The sequence below is a fragment of the Anomaloglossus baeobatrachus genome, chromosome 9 (genome assembly GCF_048569485.1).
Source record: "Anomaloglossus baeobatrachus isolate aAnoBae1 chromosome 9, aAnoBae1.hap1, whole genome shotgun sequence".
Classification (NCBI taxonomy): Eukaryota; Metazoa; Chordata; class Amphibia; order Anura; family Aromobatidae; genus Anomaloglossus; species Anomaloglossus baeobatrachus.
The window spans coordinates 21,100,459-21,119,937 of NC_134361.1; the positions used below are offsets into that span (position 1 = coordinate 21,100,459).

Consider the following 19,479-nt stretch of genomic DNA (forward strand, 5'->3'; position numbering starts at 1 on the left):
GATTGTAACAAAAGCTCTGTGCACACGACATCTTAAATTCAGGCGAACCCAACAAGTTCTTTAAGTAGAAGATGCTTCTGGAAACTGTGCTGTTATTTTCCTGAAGGGTCTTTTGTCTCATTTTTTTCTGCCATTTCATGAGTTTTTTGACAGTTTTGGCTGCCAGGCAAACTCTTCAAAAAAACCTCAGGAAATGAGAAAACACCAGTAAAAAGTCCCAAAGAACTAACCCACAGATAACCAAAAAAATCAGGTTCCAGTCCGGGATTGATCCTGGATATCTGGCCGGATTCTGGTCCCCATATAAGTCTATGGGGACTAGACTCCTGCAATTAAAAATGGTGGTAGAAGGGATAAGGGGGATAGGAACCAGTGCGTTGTACTTACCGAGTCTCCAGCATGGCTGTAACTACTCCCGTGGCTGCTCATTCACTTCCAGGGCAGCTCATTACCTTCATTGCATGTGCACAGTTTTCCACACCCAACTGCGTCTGTGATTGGTTGCAGTCAGACGCGCCTCCACCCTGAGTGACAACATGTCAGCTGACTGCTTCCAATCTGTGTGCGTCAATCGTGGTATAAAAATAAACAAAAAATTCGGTGTAGGGCCCCCCCGTATTATGATACCCAGCACAGATAAAGCATACAGCTACAGGCTGCAGCCCCCAGCCATGCGCTTGTTTTGGTTCTGTATAAAAATAACAGGAACCGCATGTGGCTTTTGTTTTTTTAATTATTTAAATACATAATTTTAAAAAAACGGAGTGTAGTCCCCCAAAATTTTGATACCCAGCCATGATAAAGCCCGATAGCTGGTGGCTGGTATTATCAGGCTGGGGAGCCCCTTAGTTATTGGACCACCCACAGCCTAAAAATAGCAGCCTGCAGCTGCCCAGGATTGTCATATTCATTAGACGTGACAATGCTGGCACTTTACCCAGCTCTTCACGATTGCTCTGGTGTTGTGGCAAACGGGTATTAAGGGATTAATGTCAGCTCACAGCTGCCACTAAGCCCTAGATTACTAATGCAGAGGGTCTATTATTTTTTTCTATTTCCCAAGTGCCAGATCTGGATCATTAGGCTTAATTCCCTGAGAATTCCAGGCCCAGCACTCAGGTACATTTGAAACCACACGGATCCGGACATTTACAGTCCGGGACCACCCATGACTACTTGTAACCTGTGCCATTTCTGGTAAAATGAATAAATCTATAATAAATGTGATCCATTGTGAACAAATGGATGCAGGTTAGTGGGATCAGTGGATGGTAGAACCTTTAATTCATATTATACACGATAAGCCCAGGGGTCTCCTTAGCCTAGTACACAGTACATTGGGTTCTGCATAGACAGGAGGACAGGTCAGATCTGTGGTGCACGGACTCATGTCTCTTTTCTTCTTCCCTCTCAGTTCGGCCCCGGGTGAAAGTGTCCGGTCAGGAGAAAGGAGACACCATGAAGCTTCACTGTCAGGTGTACGGATTTCACCCCCGAGCTGTGGATGTGAGGTGGATGAACGGGGAGGACGAGGTTCACTCATATGAGACCACACACGTCCTCCCTAATCCTGACGGCACATATCAGATCAGGGTCAGTGCGGAGGTGACCCCCAAAGAGGGCGACAGATACTCCTGTAATGTGGATCACAGCAGCCTGGAGGAGCCGCTGAACATCGTGTGGGGTGAGTAGTGTCTGTACTGCGCAGATTACTCATAAACAGGATTAATTTTCCAATTTTAATAAAATCAGCTGATGACACTGCACAAAGGTCATCACTACAGAGGAGACCAATGTCAGTGATACATTGCTCTCAGTATAATCCGCAGCTAAAAATTATTTTCTTGTTTTCAAACCAGAACCAAAGATTTCCAGAGTCGTCTGGATCATAGCCTCGGCCATCTCTATAGGGGTCATCACTCCTTCTATTGCCGTTTGTAGTTTTCTCCTATATAAAAGTAAGTATCAAGAATCCACAGCATCTTCTCTTCTAGAATTAGACACCATTTCCACCAGGAATCAAGACCCAAGAAACTGTCAATCAATTACCTGCCCCTAATACAGTGACATTCACCACTACATTACCAACACCATAGTTATTACAGCAGTGGCCTGATAATCCGGCACATTTCTCTGGTGCGCTCCTCTGCTGCTCTCTGTTATCAGGACCGGACATTAGAGCTGCAGATCTCCAGCCTCGTCCTGTTGTCGTGATCTCCATAGATCAGCGCTGGAGATGTCCATCAATCCAGAGCGATGTATAACCGATCTCTGCCATCAGGGTGGATGAGTGTATGAGTCCTCCTAGGATATAGTATATAGTCAGTACAAGAGTAATAATGGATTTGGAATACAGAAATATACTGAATATCAATTTATAAATAAGTTCTCCATGCTGATGATCATAAAAAACACTGGAATAGTTTACTGTATATATTGGGTATAAAAGGGTTATTTTTGGCTCTTTATTTATCTTTTTAGTATATCAAGTTTTCTATTTCTGATATTAACCCACAATAACCAGTAAAATTCATAAAATATATAAAGAAAAAAATGGTGCTTTTATTCCCCGACATGATAGCACAGTCTCTCCCACTCTAAATATCGGGTGAGCGTGCACGCTTATCATTTTGAGAAAACAAAAGGAATAATTCCAGAAGGCTCACAGAGGACACACCTTGTGGTGCTAGTGACCGCTGCACTTAAAGGGGTTTTCATTTTAAAGTTTATTTTAATCAATAGATCTTGGAATAATAATAATTTCCACAATTGGATGTTATATAAAATGTTCCTGTGCTGAGATAATCTTATATATGTGTCCCTGCTGTGTGCTGTGTAAGGCTATGTCCGCACGTTGCGTCGGAGTACCTGCAGTTTATTCTGCATGTTTTCCTTCCCTTGGTTTTTAACCAAATGGCTTTTGGCCATTTTTCAGCGCTAAAAACGCATGCGTTTTTACCGCGTTTTTAGTGCGTTTTCAGCGCTTTTTACCTGCGTTTTCACCTGCGTTTCTGCAGATGCGTTTTGTAGATCAAGACACTGAGAAATAAAGTTGAAATAGTCAAAAAGAATGAAAAAAGAGAAAAAAGTATAAAATTAACTTTTAATAAAACTATATGAAAAATTATCAATTTTAATGAAATAATAGTGGTTATGCACATTTTAACTGGAAAATAGGTAAAGTTTATTATTTTTTAGAATTTAAATTTTCGGTTATTGTGTGTGTGTAAAGGAACATTAGAACCCTTTAATTTTTGGCCAGAAAAGCATGCGTTTTTGGAGCCAAAAACGCAGTGGAAAAGCAGGTAAAAAGCATGAAAAACGGAGGAATTGTGCTTTTGGTTGCATATTGCTATTTCTCATTGACTCCAATGTTAAGGAAATGCTGCAGAAATGGCAAAAACAACTGACATGCTGCTTCTTTTTCAGCATGGTTTTTGACCCAAAATATGGAAATTAAACGATGCAGAAAAAAAAGAAAAGTGCAGACAGGATTTCTGCTTTTCCCATAGACTTTGCTGGAAAACAAAAACGCATGCGTTTTAGCGCAAAAACGCTGCCGCTAAAAACGCTGCGGAAACGCGGTAAAAAACGCAACGTGCGAACATAGCCTAATGGCCGTGTCTGACCGTAGAGGGATATAGTCTGGTCATACCACATCTCCTGGGATGGGGGAGGGGGGAGTAAAAAAATAAAAGTATATAAACATTACAGCACAGGATCACAGCTGATTTGTTTCTGTGAGGTAAAACATTTCCCTGCCTGTTTTAAAAAAAAGTTTTACCTTAAAGAAAGAATTATACACTTAATTTTTGCTTACATTTTTCTCACTTCACTTCCCCAGCTTAGACTAGTTAGTGCTGATGCATCACACACAACTTGGATTACAAAAATTTTTACACACAGGTTGAAATGTAACAAAATAGGTAAAAAAGAGGGGGGGAATACTTTCGCAAGGCAATGTACCATATATGTTTGTGTGCTTACAAATTAGCACATGGACTTTATTAACACAAACGCAGTATATTTTCTCAGCTTGAGATCCAGGATAAGAGCCTGATGAAGACCTCGAGCTGAGGTAGAAACTTGTTACTTTTGCTGGTAAAGTCCATGCGCTAATTTTCATTGATTGTCTGGTGAATTGCGGTTCCTTTGCCATTCACCTGAGCTCGAGTTCAGCATTCATCAGCCCGGTGTTTCCTCTGTGAGTCTCTATTGTTCCTCCCATTTTCTGACTGTTGCTCCCTTGGAGTGAGGTCCTGGGATTTGGCGGCAGAATCCCTTTGTGCCTGCAGCATGGCTGCCGGAGGTGGGCAGTGACCTGGACCTCTGCTCCTTGTTTCTTACTCCAGAGAGCGTTGTTTTTTTCTATTGCATGTTGATCATTATAGGAAGAGCTTGTGACATTCGGGTGTTCTTATACTACATTATCAGCACATCCCTCCAAATCCAGTAATAGATATGCCGACTTTTATCGGACGAGTGTGGCCTTACATAACACAAGTGTCTATAACTGGTGCACACCGTCCATCATGCTTCTGTAATATTTCATGTAAACAGTGATAATGGAGTGAAGATGGACTGCATGATAAAATTATCTTCTCTTCTTATTGCAGAAAAGAAACTCCACTTTAAGGATCCCAGCAGTGAGTATTGTGTGTATGTGACTGTGCAAGACATCACTGGTTGTGATTAATGCCCTGTAATAGCGAGGAGTGTATAGAGAGGACAGTAGTGGCAGCTGTGACTGGTGTATATGGTGCAATCTCCAGACTCTGTGCAGGACATCACTGATTTCAGCATAGCCTGCATGACTATTTCCAGATGACATTTATATATACAGTAGATAATAGAAAATCCATCACTCACAATAGGAGATATCACAGCTCACCTCCTCCTCCTTCCATTACAATGACCTTTTTACACACTCCTTAGATGCTTGAATACCAAAGATAGGGCATATGTCAATGTATTGCTACTAATGTATACTCAGATTTCCTGAAAGTGAAGGAATTATGGGACCAGTTCATCAATATTAGCTGATAATCACGTTACAAAGTCCTTCTGAAATAGAAGATGCCAAAAAAACTAAGTGAGCAGCATCTCGAGTGGTGGGCGCCTCTGTGCGGTGCGCAGAACTACACGGACTGGACGGCATTAGGCATTAGTGGTGTACAAAGCTCCAGCAGTTTTGATGAATCTGATGGGCTGCCGTGGACATGCGCTGCTCGGTGAAGCTGAGTCAATCTGTTTTTTGTCTTTTCATTTTTTCCTCCCCTTCTTCTAAAAACCATAACTTTTTTATTTACTTTTCTGTCCTCCTTGTCTTATGAGGACTTGTTGGGTTTTGTGCAGGACAAGTTGTACTTTTGAATGACGCCTTTCATTTTACCATATAATTCCAAGTGCGGTGAAATGGTGAAAACCTTCTAATTCATACATTAGTTTTTTAGTTTTAATTTTATGGAGCTCATTGAACCTCAGAATCTCTGATTCTATTGGTCGGTCCGGTTGTGACAATGACAAGTTGCATATGTTTTTTGTTTTGTTTTTTTATGTAAGTGGTGAAAAAAATTCTGAAGTTTGTAAAAAAAAAAAAAAAGAGAGATTTGGTTCGCCATTTTCTGTGACCCGTAATGTTTTTATTTTTCTATTAATGGAGCTCGGTGAAGGCTTGTTTTTTTTTTTGCACGGTGACCTGATGTTTTCATTGAAAATGAAAATGTGACTTTTTGATCACTTTTTATTGTATATATTTTTTTTTTTTTTTTAGGGAGGTGTGGTGACCAAAAATCGCAATTCCTCAGTTTTTTTTTTTTCCCATAACGGGTTATATTTTATATTTTGACAGATCGCGGATTTTATAAATGTGGAGATACCACATATGTTTATTTTTATATATTGTATGTGGGAAAAAGGAGGATGGTTCAAATAATTACAGTTTTTATATATTTTTTAAACTTTTTTTTTTTGTATATAGCTGAGTTTCAGAGGAGGACCAAGATGGCGAAAGGCCCCCGGCTATGAAAGTACCTCATCAGCTGTTACAACGTTTACATACTGCTGTTAGAGACTGTCAGCAGCTTCCAAAGAGTTAATAGCCGCAGTCGGAACTAAGCCAATATTCATCTATAAAAAGTGTTGTTTTTTTATATTGAGCAGTAAAACACTCACAAAGAAAGATGACACTCATAGCAGATGACACTAGGCTCATCCTCGCAGCAATGGATGCTCGGCTCACGCTCGCAGCAGACGACGCTCGGCTCACGCTCGCAGCAGACCACGCTCGGCTCACGCTCGCAGCAGACGACGCTCGGCTCACGCTCGCAGCAGACGACGCTCGGCTCACGCTCGCAGCAGACGACGCTCGGCTCACGCTCGCAGCAGACGACGCTCGGCTCACGCTCGCAGCAGACCACGCTCGGCTCACGCTCGCAGCAGACGACGCTCGGCTCACGCTCGCAGCAGACGACGCTCGGCTCACGCTCGCAGCAGACGACGCTCGGCTCACGCTCGCAGCAGACGACGCTCGGCTCACGCTCGCAGCAATCGACACTCGGCTCACGCTCGCAGGAGACGCTCAGAACACGCTCGCAGCAAACGACGCTCGGCTCACGCTCGCAGGAGACGCTCAGAACACGCTCGCAGCAGACGACGCTCGGCTCACGCTCGCAGCAGACGACGCTCGGCTCACGATCGCAGCAGAGTCTTTAGCATATCGCGTCCGATTCTCTATGCTGTGACCTCAGCCTAAGTCAACTGTTCTCCATTTTTCCACAGACTTTATTAGTTTTTTGGTATGCAATAGATAATCATGGAGATGTGAGAGGTTTTGATAAAAATATACAAGTAATTTATTACATTTTTGTTGCTAATATTAAACATAATTTTATGTGAATGCTTGTGAAGGGTTAAAGCTTGACATTATGTATTCATGTTCTGTATTTTACTTTTTTAGGTAACGATACAGAAGAGTCGTTCATCGACATACGAAAGAAAACACGCTCTGTGGCATTGTGAAAAAAAGTTTAGCTAAATTAATTTTACATGCGTCTAAGAAGCCCCATAGCATCATAGCAGGAATGGAACCTAATGAATTGGATCCTGCTCCACATCACTGATCACTACTATGTCATGTCCGGCTCCAAGAGTTTATGGCTTGAACCACTGAATCTAGAGACTAAGCACTTTCCGTTTTCACTTGCGTTTCACCTGCGTTTTGGATCCGTTTTGAACTGCAGCGTTTTCATGCCAAAATGCATGCGTTTTGATTTTCCAGCAAAGTCTATGGGAATTGGTGATTTCTTGTCCGCACTTTGTGTTTGTAAACGCAGCGTTTAATTTGCATAATTTTGGGCAAAAACTCAGCGTTCAAAGAAGCGTCAATTGTTTTTGCCATTTGGGCTGCGTTTTGCTAACATTGAAGTCAATGAGAAGTGGAAAAAAGCAACAAATCAAAATTCCAGCGTTTTACCTGCTTTTTAGCTGCAGAAACAATGCGTTTTGGAGTATATAAACACATGCGTTTCAGACATCAAAATAATGGAATTATATGTCCCTTTACACACACACATAGTCCGACAATTAAAGTAATGAAAAATATTAAATTATTGTTATTTTAGCGATAAATAGTATAAAACCGCTATAATTATATTAAATATAATTATTTTCGTTATGATTTAAATAATTCTATTTGTGTTCCTTTTTTTCCCTTTTTCATTGTGTTTGACAGTTTAAACTTTATTTAGCAGTGTCTTTATGTTCAAAACGCATCTGTTTAAACGCAATGGAAAAGCATGTAAAAAGCGCTAAAAACGCGGCTAAAACGCGGTAAATACGCATGCCTATTTATTGCGTTTCAGTGGTCAAAAGCAACTTTGGCAAAAGCAATTTCTGCCAGAGGATGCGTTTTGAACTGCAACTAGGACGACGCAAAGTGCGGACACAGCCTAAAACTGTCTGGAAAGTTCTTTAGTAAGCATTTTAGAGTGCTGTTTTTACTGTAATTGACCAGATTTATGTGTTTTGCTCACTTATATAGCAGCACCACTAACTCGACAGCACATTCCCCAATGGAGCTTACAAACTATTTCCTATCAGTTTTGTTTTTTGGAGACCTGGAGGAACCCGGCGGAAACCCACGCAAACACAGGGAGAACATACAACTCTTCATACTTGTCCTTGGTGGGATTTAAACTTAGGACCGCCAGCACTGCAAAGAACAAGTGCTAACCACTGAGCCCCCGTACAGTGCTAACCACTGAGCCCCCGTACAGTGCTAACCACTGAGCCCCATGCTGGTGAATGGCTTTGCAAGAAAGTAGCCTGGTTTAATATGCTTGTGCATAAGAAAATTAAAAGCCCAACATTTTGCTGCAAATTTCTGACACAAAGTCAGCCAAGTAATAGATGATAAAAAGTTAGATTAAACCATCTAAATGTATCTAACAATATGAAAAGCTGTGAAAAATTTGAAAAAATTAGATATCCTTAGTAAATCTGCACAGTGTTCTCCATAAGGACTCATGTGCACGTAACTGCTGAATATTCTGCAGCGATTTGACAGCACATGTGCGCTTCAAATCACTGCAGAATGAATGCAGTATTTTTGTTAAAAAAAAGCCGATTTCATGCTCTCTGGCTGCTGCCCCTCCATAGACAGAGTGGGAGCTGCATCCAGAACGCACAAATACTTGACATGCTGCTTTTATGAACGCACGGATTTGGGTCAAAATTTTAGCACCCAAATCGCTGCGTTCATAAAAGCAACATGCACACGTCTCATGCACAACCTACATAGATTGTGCAGGGGACGCAGGACGCATGTATTTACACTGCAGTGCAATACACAGTGTAAATGCATGTAAGTCTGCAACGTGCGCACAAGCCCTAAGTGTCATATTTTTCTGTTTTGCAGGTGGTATAATGCTAATTCTGCAACGGAACCTGGCCAGTTTGAACATATCCATATCCAGTGTACTCCAGACAATCCTACTCAAGCGTGCTATAAGGCTTTATTCACACATCAGTATTTTTGATCAGTATTTCTATGCCAAAACAAGAAATGTCTCTGAAGCCCAGAACAGGTGTCAATCTTTCAATTATAGTTTGTATTATTATTATAGCGCTATTTATTCCATGGCGCTTTATATGTGAAAGGGGTATACATATATATATACATAATCATAAACAATACAAGGCACAGACAGGTACAGGAGGAGAGAGGACCCTGCCTGCGAGGGATCACAGTCTACAGGAGGAGAGAGGACCCTGCCCACGAGGGCTCCAGTCTACAGGAGGAGAGAGGACCCTGCCCATGAGGGCTCCAGTCTACAGGAGGACCCTGCCCACGAGGGCTCCAGTCTACAGGAGGAGAGAGGACCCTACCCACGAGGGCTCCAGTCTACAGGAGGAGAGAGGACCCTGCCCACGAGGGCTCCAGTCTACAGGAGGAGAGAGGACCCTGCCCACGAGGGCTCCAGTCTACAGGAGGAGAGAGGACCCTGCCCACGAGGGCTCCAGTCTACAGGAGGAGAGAGGACCCTGCCCACGAGGGCTCCAGTCTACAGGAGGAGAGAGGACCCTGCCCACGAGGGCTCCAGTCTACAGGAGGAGAGAGGACCCTGCCCACGAGGGCTCCAGTCTACAGGAGGAGAGAGGACCCTGCCCACAAGGGCTCCAGTCTACAGGAGGAGAGAGGACCCTGCCTGCGAGGGATCACAGTCTACAGGAGGAGAGAGGTCTCTGCCCACGAGGGCTCCAGTCTACAGGAGGAGAGAGGTGACCCGGCCCGCGAGGGCTCACAGTCTACAGGAGGAGAGAGGACCCTGCCCACGAGGGCTCCAGTCTACAGGAGGAGAGAGGACCCTGCCCACGAGGGCTCCAGTCTACAGGAGGAGAGAGGACCCTGCCCATGAGGGCTCCAGTCTACAGGAGGAGAGAGGACCCTGCCCACGAGGGCTCCAGTCTACAGGAGGAGAGAGGACCCTGCCCACGAGGGCTCACAGTCTACAGGAGGCGAGAGGTCCCTGCCCGCGAGGGCTCACAGTCTACAGGAGGAGAGAGGATCCTGCCCACAAGGGCTCCAGTCTACAGGATGAGAGAGGACCCTGCCCACGAGGGCTCACAGTCTACAGGAGGAGAGAGGACCCTGCCCGCGAGGGCTCACAGTCTACAGGGGATGGGTGAGGATACAGTAGACGAGTGCAGAGTTGGTCATGTAGCTGTATAGTAGGGTGAGGGAGATGGGTGACGGCATAGTCGGTGAGGGCAGAGCTGGTCATATACCAGTATATTGGGGTGAGGGGGATGGGTGAGAGTACAGTAGATGAGGGTAGAGCTGGTCGTGCAGCGGTATAGTGGGGTGAGGGGGATGGGTGAGGATACAGTAGATGAGGGCAGAGCTGCTCGTGCAGCGATATGGTGGACTGAGTGTTACGGCAGGTTGTAGGTTTGTCAGAAGAGGTCGATCTTCGGGTTCCTTATGAAGTTTTCCAAGGTAGGCGAGAGTCTATGTTGCGGCAGAGCATTCTAGAGTATGGGGTTACAATTTTCGCTGTAATTTCCACTCCTGGTTTTGGCAGCAAACACTGGTGCAAAATACTGTCGTGTGAATAAGGTCGTATGGATACCACTCAAACGCTGCATCATCCAATCCTCCGCTATCAGTCCAATACTTCTGACTATACTAATTGTTTGTTAGCATAAGGTAGATGACAAATTGAAGACGTTTTGAGACTGTCAGATCACATCTCACATAAAGGGTTGTAACCTGCATTGTTTTCTATTTTTTGAATACAGTTCAGGAGATGAACCTGTCACATAGAAAGTGCCCACAAAGTCATGTCCAAAACACACCTGTTAAAATTAAGTGTCCAACCTCTTTAAAAGTTTGTAAACATGCACAACCTGTAGGTATTCCATTAATTTTATATTTTAGAAATGTGTTATATATTTTTATATATTAAAGAAGTACAGCGCTGTCATATACAAATAAAATATATTTATATTTCTATTCCAGAATTTCTGCTTTCATTTACCAGCTGTCATTCAATGGGAGTCTTTATTGTTTTCTTAGGGTATTAAAAATCTGTGCTGTTTATGTCAAAACTAAGGCAAATTATGCAAAAAATTTTTTAAAAAAAACTAATTTATCAAAACTGTAACTGTTTTTGTTGCTCATAGCAACCTTTATTTCCCCAGAGCTGTTTAAAAAATAAGAGCTGCTTTGTGATTGGTTGCTATGGGTAACAGACAGTTCTTCTTTAGATAAGGAGGCCCAATGTTTCCTCAATAGAGGGCAGAATGTCCTCCACACAGATTGCACAAGTGGACACTTAATGGGGGAGAGGGGGAGATATAACAATCCACGTAACATCCAGTGTCGCCTTATATATCACTCACACAAGTCTACAAATTGTTTCTTTATACTAGAAAAGAATAGAAAGCACTGGACTGGGCTGCTCAAAGTGAAGCCTGTGATTGGTTGCAGCGGTCAGGTCGTTAGAAGAGCTCATCATTGAATGTTTCTTTGATAACATGTGGAGCACCCCACGGGGCCTGGGGGGTTACTCGTCGCCGGGCCGTTGAAGGGTCAAGGGGATGTGACGGGTGGCCTGTCCGGTTTCGTGAGGGGGAATGGATGGATGGAACGGAGAGGATGAGGGTAGTAGTGGATGATTGTCTTGTGATGCCACCCGTGGTATGCGGCCAGGGATTAGCTGCCGCTGCTGTCGCTGTCCTCCGGGGTGGATGGTTGTAGCAGCAAAGATGGTTCTGCTCCCCACAGGTGGAGCGGGCCCCGGGGAGGATGGAGAGGGGAGTAGTAATGGCCGTTGGCGCCGAAGCGCGGGGCGCCAGCGCCTGCAATCAGAAGACTGACTCAGCGGCTGCGGTTCCAGGTGTCTTTACTTACTGTCTTTAGATTGGCCGGGAGGTCTCGGTCACCGCCATGGTGGGCTCCAGCCAATCCCAGTTAAGTTAGAGGTAGCCACTGGTTTTTGAAAGTGTCCTTTCCAAGAGATGCCTCTCCAGGATGAGGAACCCGGGCTGAGCGTCCGCTCCAAACCTCAAGCCCCGTGAAAGAAGAAGAGAAGAAAGTGGTGTCGTGTCGCCAGAACTGTAGTCTCAACTTCACTGTCGAGAATGTGTGGTTGTTCCTACTTCTACCCCAAGTGGTGACCACCCCCCAGGTGGTTGTCCTAGTGACCGGGAAAGTCCCATGTCTCGTGAAGGCCTCCCCCTGTCTACCCTTGTCCAGATCCCCAGTGAGAAGGCTCCTAAGCTGTTTGTGAAGTGAAATGTGGAAACACCGTTGATTAACCCCCTCCTTACCTGAGATGAACACTGCACCTTAAGTGAGGTGCAGTACCCTGTGGCGACTGAAGCCTCATGAGCGCCACACATGCTCTTATAGTCGACCACTGCAGCCAATCACAGGCTGCAGCGGTTCTGTGACTTTTGAACAGAGCAGCTTGTTCTTGATCCAAGGTGGTACTTAAACACAGAGGCATAAAAAATGATTTCAAGATCAGAGAACTCCATTAGTATAACACCAATATTAATAACTGCTATTTCCCCAGACCTTGGCCTTGGTTAGGATAATTCCGCTTTGACTGACCCCTTGTACCTGACCCCAGCTTTTTCCCTATCCTTACTATGTCTTCTGATTTTGTCTCTCTTGTTATTGACCTGGCTAGTTTGACTTCAAGGTCATCTCTTTGGCCAGAATCTACTGCGTGGATACAACGCAGGGCCTTCTTGTAGATTTAGATTCATGCATATTGGGTAAAGGGTGTAGGCAAGTCTCTACTGACTTATGTCCTTGGAAATCTGAAAATGAGCAGAAATATTTTTCTTAAATAGTCACTGACCACAGCGGGGAGCCAACTCAAAACGGTTGAGAGTCTCATTAGATTTTTCTGTTTGTGCTGAACACAACTGAAGACAAAGGCTCCGGTTCATCAAAGTGCTTATGCCTTAAAACACTTTGAAAAGTCACCAAGTTTTTGCGTAATGCAGAGTTGTACAAAAATGTACAACCTATTGCCAGTTCCATGCCAGTTTCACCAAAATGGGCTGAGCAGGAGCGGGAGGATGGCCATTAGTCTGATTCATGATGAGCTGTGGTGTACCTTACACCAAAAATCTTATTGCAGTCTCCATGGTGAGACGCACTCCATTTTAAAGATGCACCTGATTCATTAAGATACAGTGCCTACAAGTATTATTCAACCCCCTGCAGATTTAGCAGGTTTGATAAGATGCAAATAAGTTAGAGCCTTCAAACCTCAAACAAGAGCAGGATTTATTAACAGATGCATAAATCTTACAAACCAACAAGTTATGTTGCTCAGTTAAATTTGAATAAATTTTCAACATAAAAGTGTGGGTCAATTATTATTCAACCCCTAGGTTTAATATTTTGTGGAATAACCCTTGTTTGCAATAACAGCTAATAATCGTCTTTTATAAGACCTGATCAGGCCGGCACAGGTCTCTGGAGTTATCTTGGCCGACTCCTCCATGCAGATCTTCTCCAAGTTATCTAGGTTCTTTGGGTGTCTCATGTGGACTTTAAACTTGAGCTCCTTCTACAAGTTTTCAATTGGGTTAAGGTCAGGAGACTGACTAGGCCACTGCAACACCTTGATTTTTTCCCTCTTGAACCAGGCCTTGGTTTTCTTGGCTGTGTGCTTTGGGTCGTTGTCTTGTTGGAAGATGAAATGACGACCCATCTTAAGATCCTTGATGGAGGAGCGGAGGTTCTTGGCCAAAATCTCCAGGTAGGCCGTGCTATCCATCTTCCCATGGATGCGGACCATCGCCAGGCCCCTTGGCTGAGAAACAGCCCCACAGCATGATGCTGCCACCACCATGCTTGACTGTAGGGATGGTATTCTTGGGGTCGTATGTAGTGCCATCCAGTCTCCAAACGTCACGTGTGTGGTTGGCACCAAAGATCTCGATCTTGGTCTCATCAGACCAGAGAACCTTGAACCAGTCTGTCTCAGGGTCCTCCAAGTGATCATGAGCAAACTGTAGACGAGCCTTGACATGACGCTTTGAAAGTAAAGGTACCTTACGGGCTCGTCTGGAACGGAGACCATTGCGGTGGAGTACGTTACTTATGGTATTGACTGAAACCAATGTCTCCACTGCCATGAGATCTTCCCGGAGCGCCTTCCTTGTTGTCCTTGGGTTAGCCTTGACTCTTCGGACAAGCCTGGCCTCGGCACGGGAGGAAACTTTCAAAGGCTGTCCAGGCCGTGGAATGCTAACAGTAGTTCCATAAGCCTTCCACTTCCGGATGATGCTCCCAACAGTGGAGACAGGTAGGCCCAACTCCTTGGAAAGGGTTTTGTACCCCTTGCCAGCCTTGTGACCCTCCACGATCTTGTCTCTGATGGCCTTGGAATGCTCCTTTGTCTTTCCCATGTTGACCATGTATGAGTGCTGTTCACAAGTTTGGGGAGGGTCTTAATTAGTCAGAAAAGGCTGGAAAAAGAGATAATTAATCCAAACATGTGAAGCTCATTGTTCTTTGAGCCTGAAATACTTCTTAATACTTTAGGGGAACCAAACAGAATTCTGGTGGATTGAGGGGTTGAATAATAAATGACCCTCTGAATAAACCTTTCACAATATAAAAAAAAAAAAAAAAAAAAAAAGAAATAACATTCTTTTTTGCTGCAGTGCATTTCACACTTCCAGGCTGATCTACAGTCCAAATGTCACAATGCCAAGTTAATTCCGAATGTGTAAACCTGCTAAATCTGCAGGGGGTTGAATACTACTTGTAGGCACTGTATGTGCTCATCCATGAATCCGACATATCTGGCTACAAGTCACCCCCTCACGTAAACTGGTGCTTATAACACTGGTTTTGATGAATTGGGGTAAAAGTTTGTTACTTCGCGCCCCAGTCTGGCATAAACAGCTGGAAATAAAGACCCTGCATACAAGAGGTTTTGATCCGGCCCTGTGCAAAATAACTGAATACTGTCTAAAAAAAATGATGGGATTGGTCAGGGCATCAGTTTCTCTTTAGCATTTTATTACCACACCAAAAGGAAAAAAAGAACAGATGGCTGAATTTACGAGAAAGATTCCGAACAAACCAGGCAGTGTAAAAGGGAAGAGTGTGACATGTCTAGAGGGGATGTCAGGCCTCCACCAAAATCTGCTCCTCCGACTTCTACTCTGGTCACCAGGCGCCACTGTATTCCCGCTGCACACAGTGCTGGTGATAGGGGAGGAGTCAGTACCAATAGCTCTGATGGGTGCAGTCTCTGACCACCCACCAAGCGTGGTATGGCTGGAACTTGCAGTACCACTGTCTGACTGTGGTAGTGTGGGGCCTTCCAGCTGAAGTTATCAACTTCACTCCAGCCAATTGGATGGCACCACACCCATTTTATACATAGAGTGGTCAGCTGCTCCTTGCCAGATATAGCCTTGTGTTTGCTAGTGCTACACACATTCCTGGTACTGTGTGCACCTTGCTGTTTTGTCCCTTGTTTGACCTCGGTCTGTTTTCCTGACGTTCCTCCTGCCTTCTGATTTTGTACTTTGCGGCTATCCTGATTTTTACCCTGCCTGGTGACTATCCCCATCTCTGAACTGCAGCCTTTCCATTGGCAGCTAACTATTGGACCCTGCAGTAAATGCAGATCCCTGTATAGGGGTTAAAGGGTTTCAGGGTACCTCGGTATCCTGCTTAGTGGGCGGTGTGCCCTAGTCGGTCCGGGCTAACCGGGCTAACAGACACAAGTCTGTGGTCCTAGATTGCTGTTATAGGAGAGCGGAAATATCACACAATACATGCGACAATTATAATTACAGCTCCTTCCTGGATGATGACTCCCCGGACTCCCACAGATCCCTACAATCGTGTGTCCATAGGACTGAGTTACGTTACCTGCACAGCTGAGTTTTTAACATCTAAAGGTCTCAGCAATTACAACATTTGTGCATTCTAGCAAATTGTCAACTGTTTTACAACAACTGAGCTATAGAACTTTTACTATGGGGCTAGGTGGACATCCAGTTTTTCAGAGGCGGAAAAATCAGATTAATATTTTTCTCAAGGAATCACATTTAGGAAGCGCTTCTTTATTTTTATTTTTTTCCCATTTGTCCTGCAGCTTTTTGACTCGATGCTGTAAAATTTAAACAGGATTCCATAACACACTTTTTTTTCTATTGTGAGGTTTTCAAAACTGTTGGTGTAAAAAATGTGCAGTAAAGTTGAATTTTTATTGAATTGAATAGGAAGAGTATTTGAAGCAATTTTTTTAGGATTTTTTTGGAGCATATCTGCTTTTACACACCAACATATACTCAGCACTATGTATACAGAGTAATGGTGGATGCAAGCTCCAATAGAGTACATGGTGAAAAAAAATAAGATACAGTAGGGAATAGGGTTGTCTTTGTTAACTTTAGGATTAGACAATCTATATTAAGTGAAAGCTGCACACCAAATTCAGAGAAATGTGAACAAGCATAACTGCCTTATAATACATAAGGAATGAAAAATACAACTAGCCATATGAACAATTGAAAAAATTGAAATGTGACATTGCATAACTGCATAACATTGCATAACTGCAGTCTTTTTGATTGTAAGGCTATGTGTGCACTTTGCGTTGATTTACTTGCAGTTGTAAACGCATGCTCTGGCAGAAATTGTCTTTGTCAAATTTGTTTTTGACCACAAAAACGCTAAAAATACGCTTGCGATTTTACCGCGTTTTGGCCGCGTTTTACCGCGTTTTACATGCTTTTCCATTGCTTAAAGACAGATGCGTTTTCAATACAATTACACTACTAAATAAAGATTAAACATTCAAACACTATGAAAAAAAAGCCAACAAAAAGATAACAAAAATCATGTTTAAAATCTTACCCAAAATAGCTAATTTTATAAAAATGATAACTGTGATCTAATAGTTATGTTTGAAATAACGTTAATTTATTGATTTTCATTAATTTAATTGTCGGACTATGTGTGTGTGTAATGGGACATATCATGCCCTTAATATAATGTCAAAACGCATGCGTTTATTTTGTCAAAAAAGCATGTAAAACGCTAGGATTTTGATTGTGTGTGCGTTTTGAAACTTCTCATTGACTTCAATGTTAGCAAAACGCTGCCAAAAAACAATTGACATGCTGCTTCTTTAAACGCAGAGATTTTGACTAATTTCTGCAACTAAAAATGATATAGAAGGGTTAATAGTTTCTATATTTCTTGATTTTAAATATTTTATTGTTCCATTAGCATATCTGGTGTAGGTTCATAGCCGTTATAGAGCCTTCGGAATAAGAAACAAGCTCAAGGATTATTATTGTCTGCTAAATGTTCTTCTTATCTCATATGCATGACTCTACATTTTTGTTTTCCTCAAACTTAAAGGTCATATGATCAACTTGTAAATTTCCAGCTAGAAGCTTTTTTTTTTTTGCAATATCACATTGATCTGTAAATGGTATAAATAATCTGTACCTTGGCTAAATAAACAGAAAACTGATCATGCTCACATGAATGCAGGTCTTTTCTCCGAGCACTTGATATTGAGTAGGCAAAGAGGCCTACGTCAACAGGACCTCACTGGTGATCCCATAAGCTGACTTCTGAAAAAACGGAACAGCTACAACAAAAACACTGTGTTTTTAACAGCATTGTGCGCACAAGAAAGCACTATGTCCTATAGACTTTGCTTGGAAATCAAAACGCATGCATTTTTGCATTAAAACGCTGCAGTTGAAAATGCTGCGGAAACGCATGAAAAAACGTGCGCACATAGCCTTATGCAGTTTTTTTCTGTCTGAGAACTCAGTCCTGCCCTTTAGCCATGTTTATTCAATTTCCTATATAGCCAGGTCCCTTGCTTCCCATACACAAGCAGGTTTCAACCGCACATAGAGGTAACATTTGGTTAGGGACCCCATAAATAAGAGATTACCGTGAAGTGGTTATGAGGCAGAAAAGAATTGATCAATTCATTAGCTAAATATCTCTTTTTTTCAAATACTCCTCAGCAGTTTGTTGCGGATTGTTCTCAGCCTTCCTTGTCCAGCGAGCACCGTCCGGATTCCCTTCTTGGAATTTGCCCTGTGGTTGTGAGCTGAAACACACTTTGTTTCTTATTAAACACTTAAATAGTGTATGCACGTCTCCTCCATGCCCAGCAGGGGGCAGTATAACACTGCACTCTCTATAATGTGACTCCGCCGTTTCCTGTAAATCATCTGCTGTCTGATAATTCAGCTCAGTAGAAAAGTGAAAAAAGGAAAAAGCTATAAAATCACAACCTCATCACAAGCTTCTATTAGTGATCTGCGCTTTATATCCACATTACATACGTATTTAACATTGCAAAGTATAGGAGAAGTTTATTCATACTGGAAAAATTTAGATAACAAACTGATGAAAAACACTGATGACACATGTGCTGTTTCTTTCACATATGTATTTTATACGCACATGTGATGGAGACCCTATTGTGCAGCCATCTTCCATAGCGAGGGCAGGAACCGGTGCTGTTCTTCCACTTTTGATCCTTCCATTGTCCCTTTCCCTCCCCAGGTTTCTCACCCACTGGAAACACTTCTTTCATATTTCTGAAGAGTGGGCAGCATGTACTGTGCTGGCCGAGCTGCAGGCAGTATGTACTGTGCTGGCCGAGCTGCAGGCAGTATGTACTGTGCTGGTCGAGCTGCAGGCAGTATGTACTGTGCTGGCCGAGCTGCAGGAAGTATGTACTGTCCTGGCCGAGCTGCAGGCAGTATGTACTGTGCTGGCCGAGCTGCAGGCAGCATGTACTGTGCTGGCCGAGCTGCAGGCAGCATGTACTGTGCTGGCCGAGCTGCAGGCAGTATGTACTGTGCTGGCCGAGCTGCAGGCAGTATGTACTGTGCTGACCGAGCTGCAGGCAGTATGTACTGTGCTGACCGAGCTGCAGGTAGTATGTACTGCTGTGACTTTATACCTCATCATATGGCTATGGTTTTGGGAGGTTATGTCCTGAAGGAGCAGTGTATAACTGACCAGGAGAGTCATCCAATGCACTTTGGCTTTCTACAGCGGCTTATGGTTAAAACAATTGAACTAAAGAGAAGTGAATCCAACCTGACTGACCCTAGAACTGGGCCCTAGGTAGGGAACAAATGGGATGATCGCTTAGTAAACCCCACTAAGCACCCACGGGGAAAGCATAGGAACAACTTATCTCCAGGATGACTCAAGGAGAGGTACAGCAACATATGGTTTCTTCAGATGAATACAAGCCGACTGCTTACATCCAAGGGTTTTAAATCTATCACCAGCAAACACCAAGGGGGAATGAGAGTATTTAAGGACACAAAGGGAGGTGCTGATGATTAACAGCTGAAAGGTGAGGAAATCTGCTGGGTTCTAAAGGAAAAGGGATTTACCCCAAGTAGAGAAGAAGAGAATGTCAGGGAGCAGTTTGT

At 43.4% G+C, this 19,479-nt stretch overlaps 1 protein-coding gene across 1 annotated transcript in view; it reads left to right on the forward strand.

Moving 5' to 3' along the window:
• LOC142250908 (major histocompatibility complex class I-related protein 1-like) overlaps positions 1-11,014 on the forward strand; it is a 31,443-nt gene extending 20,429 nt beyond the window's left edge. Inside the window, exons 4-7 of the mRNA XM_075323232.1 lie at positions 1,415-1,684; positions 1,860-1,958; positions 4,617-4,646; positions 6,959-11,014. Coding sequence (XP_075179347.1) covers positions 1,415-1,684; positions 1,860-1,958; positions 4,617-4,646; positions 6,959-7,020 — 461 coding nt within the window. The 3' untranslated portion in view covers positions 7,021-11,014. The remainder of the gene's footprint in view (positions 1-1,414; positions 1,685-1,859; positions 1,959-4,616; positions 4,647-6,958) is intronic.
• The last annotated feature ends 8,465 nt before the right edge of the window (positions 11,015-19,479 follow it).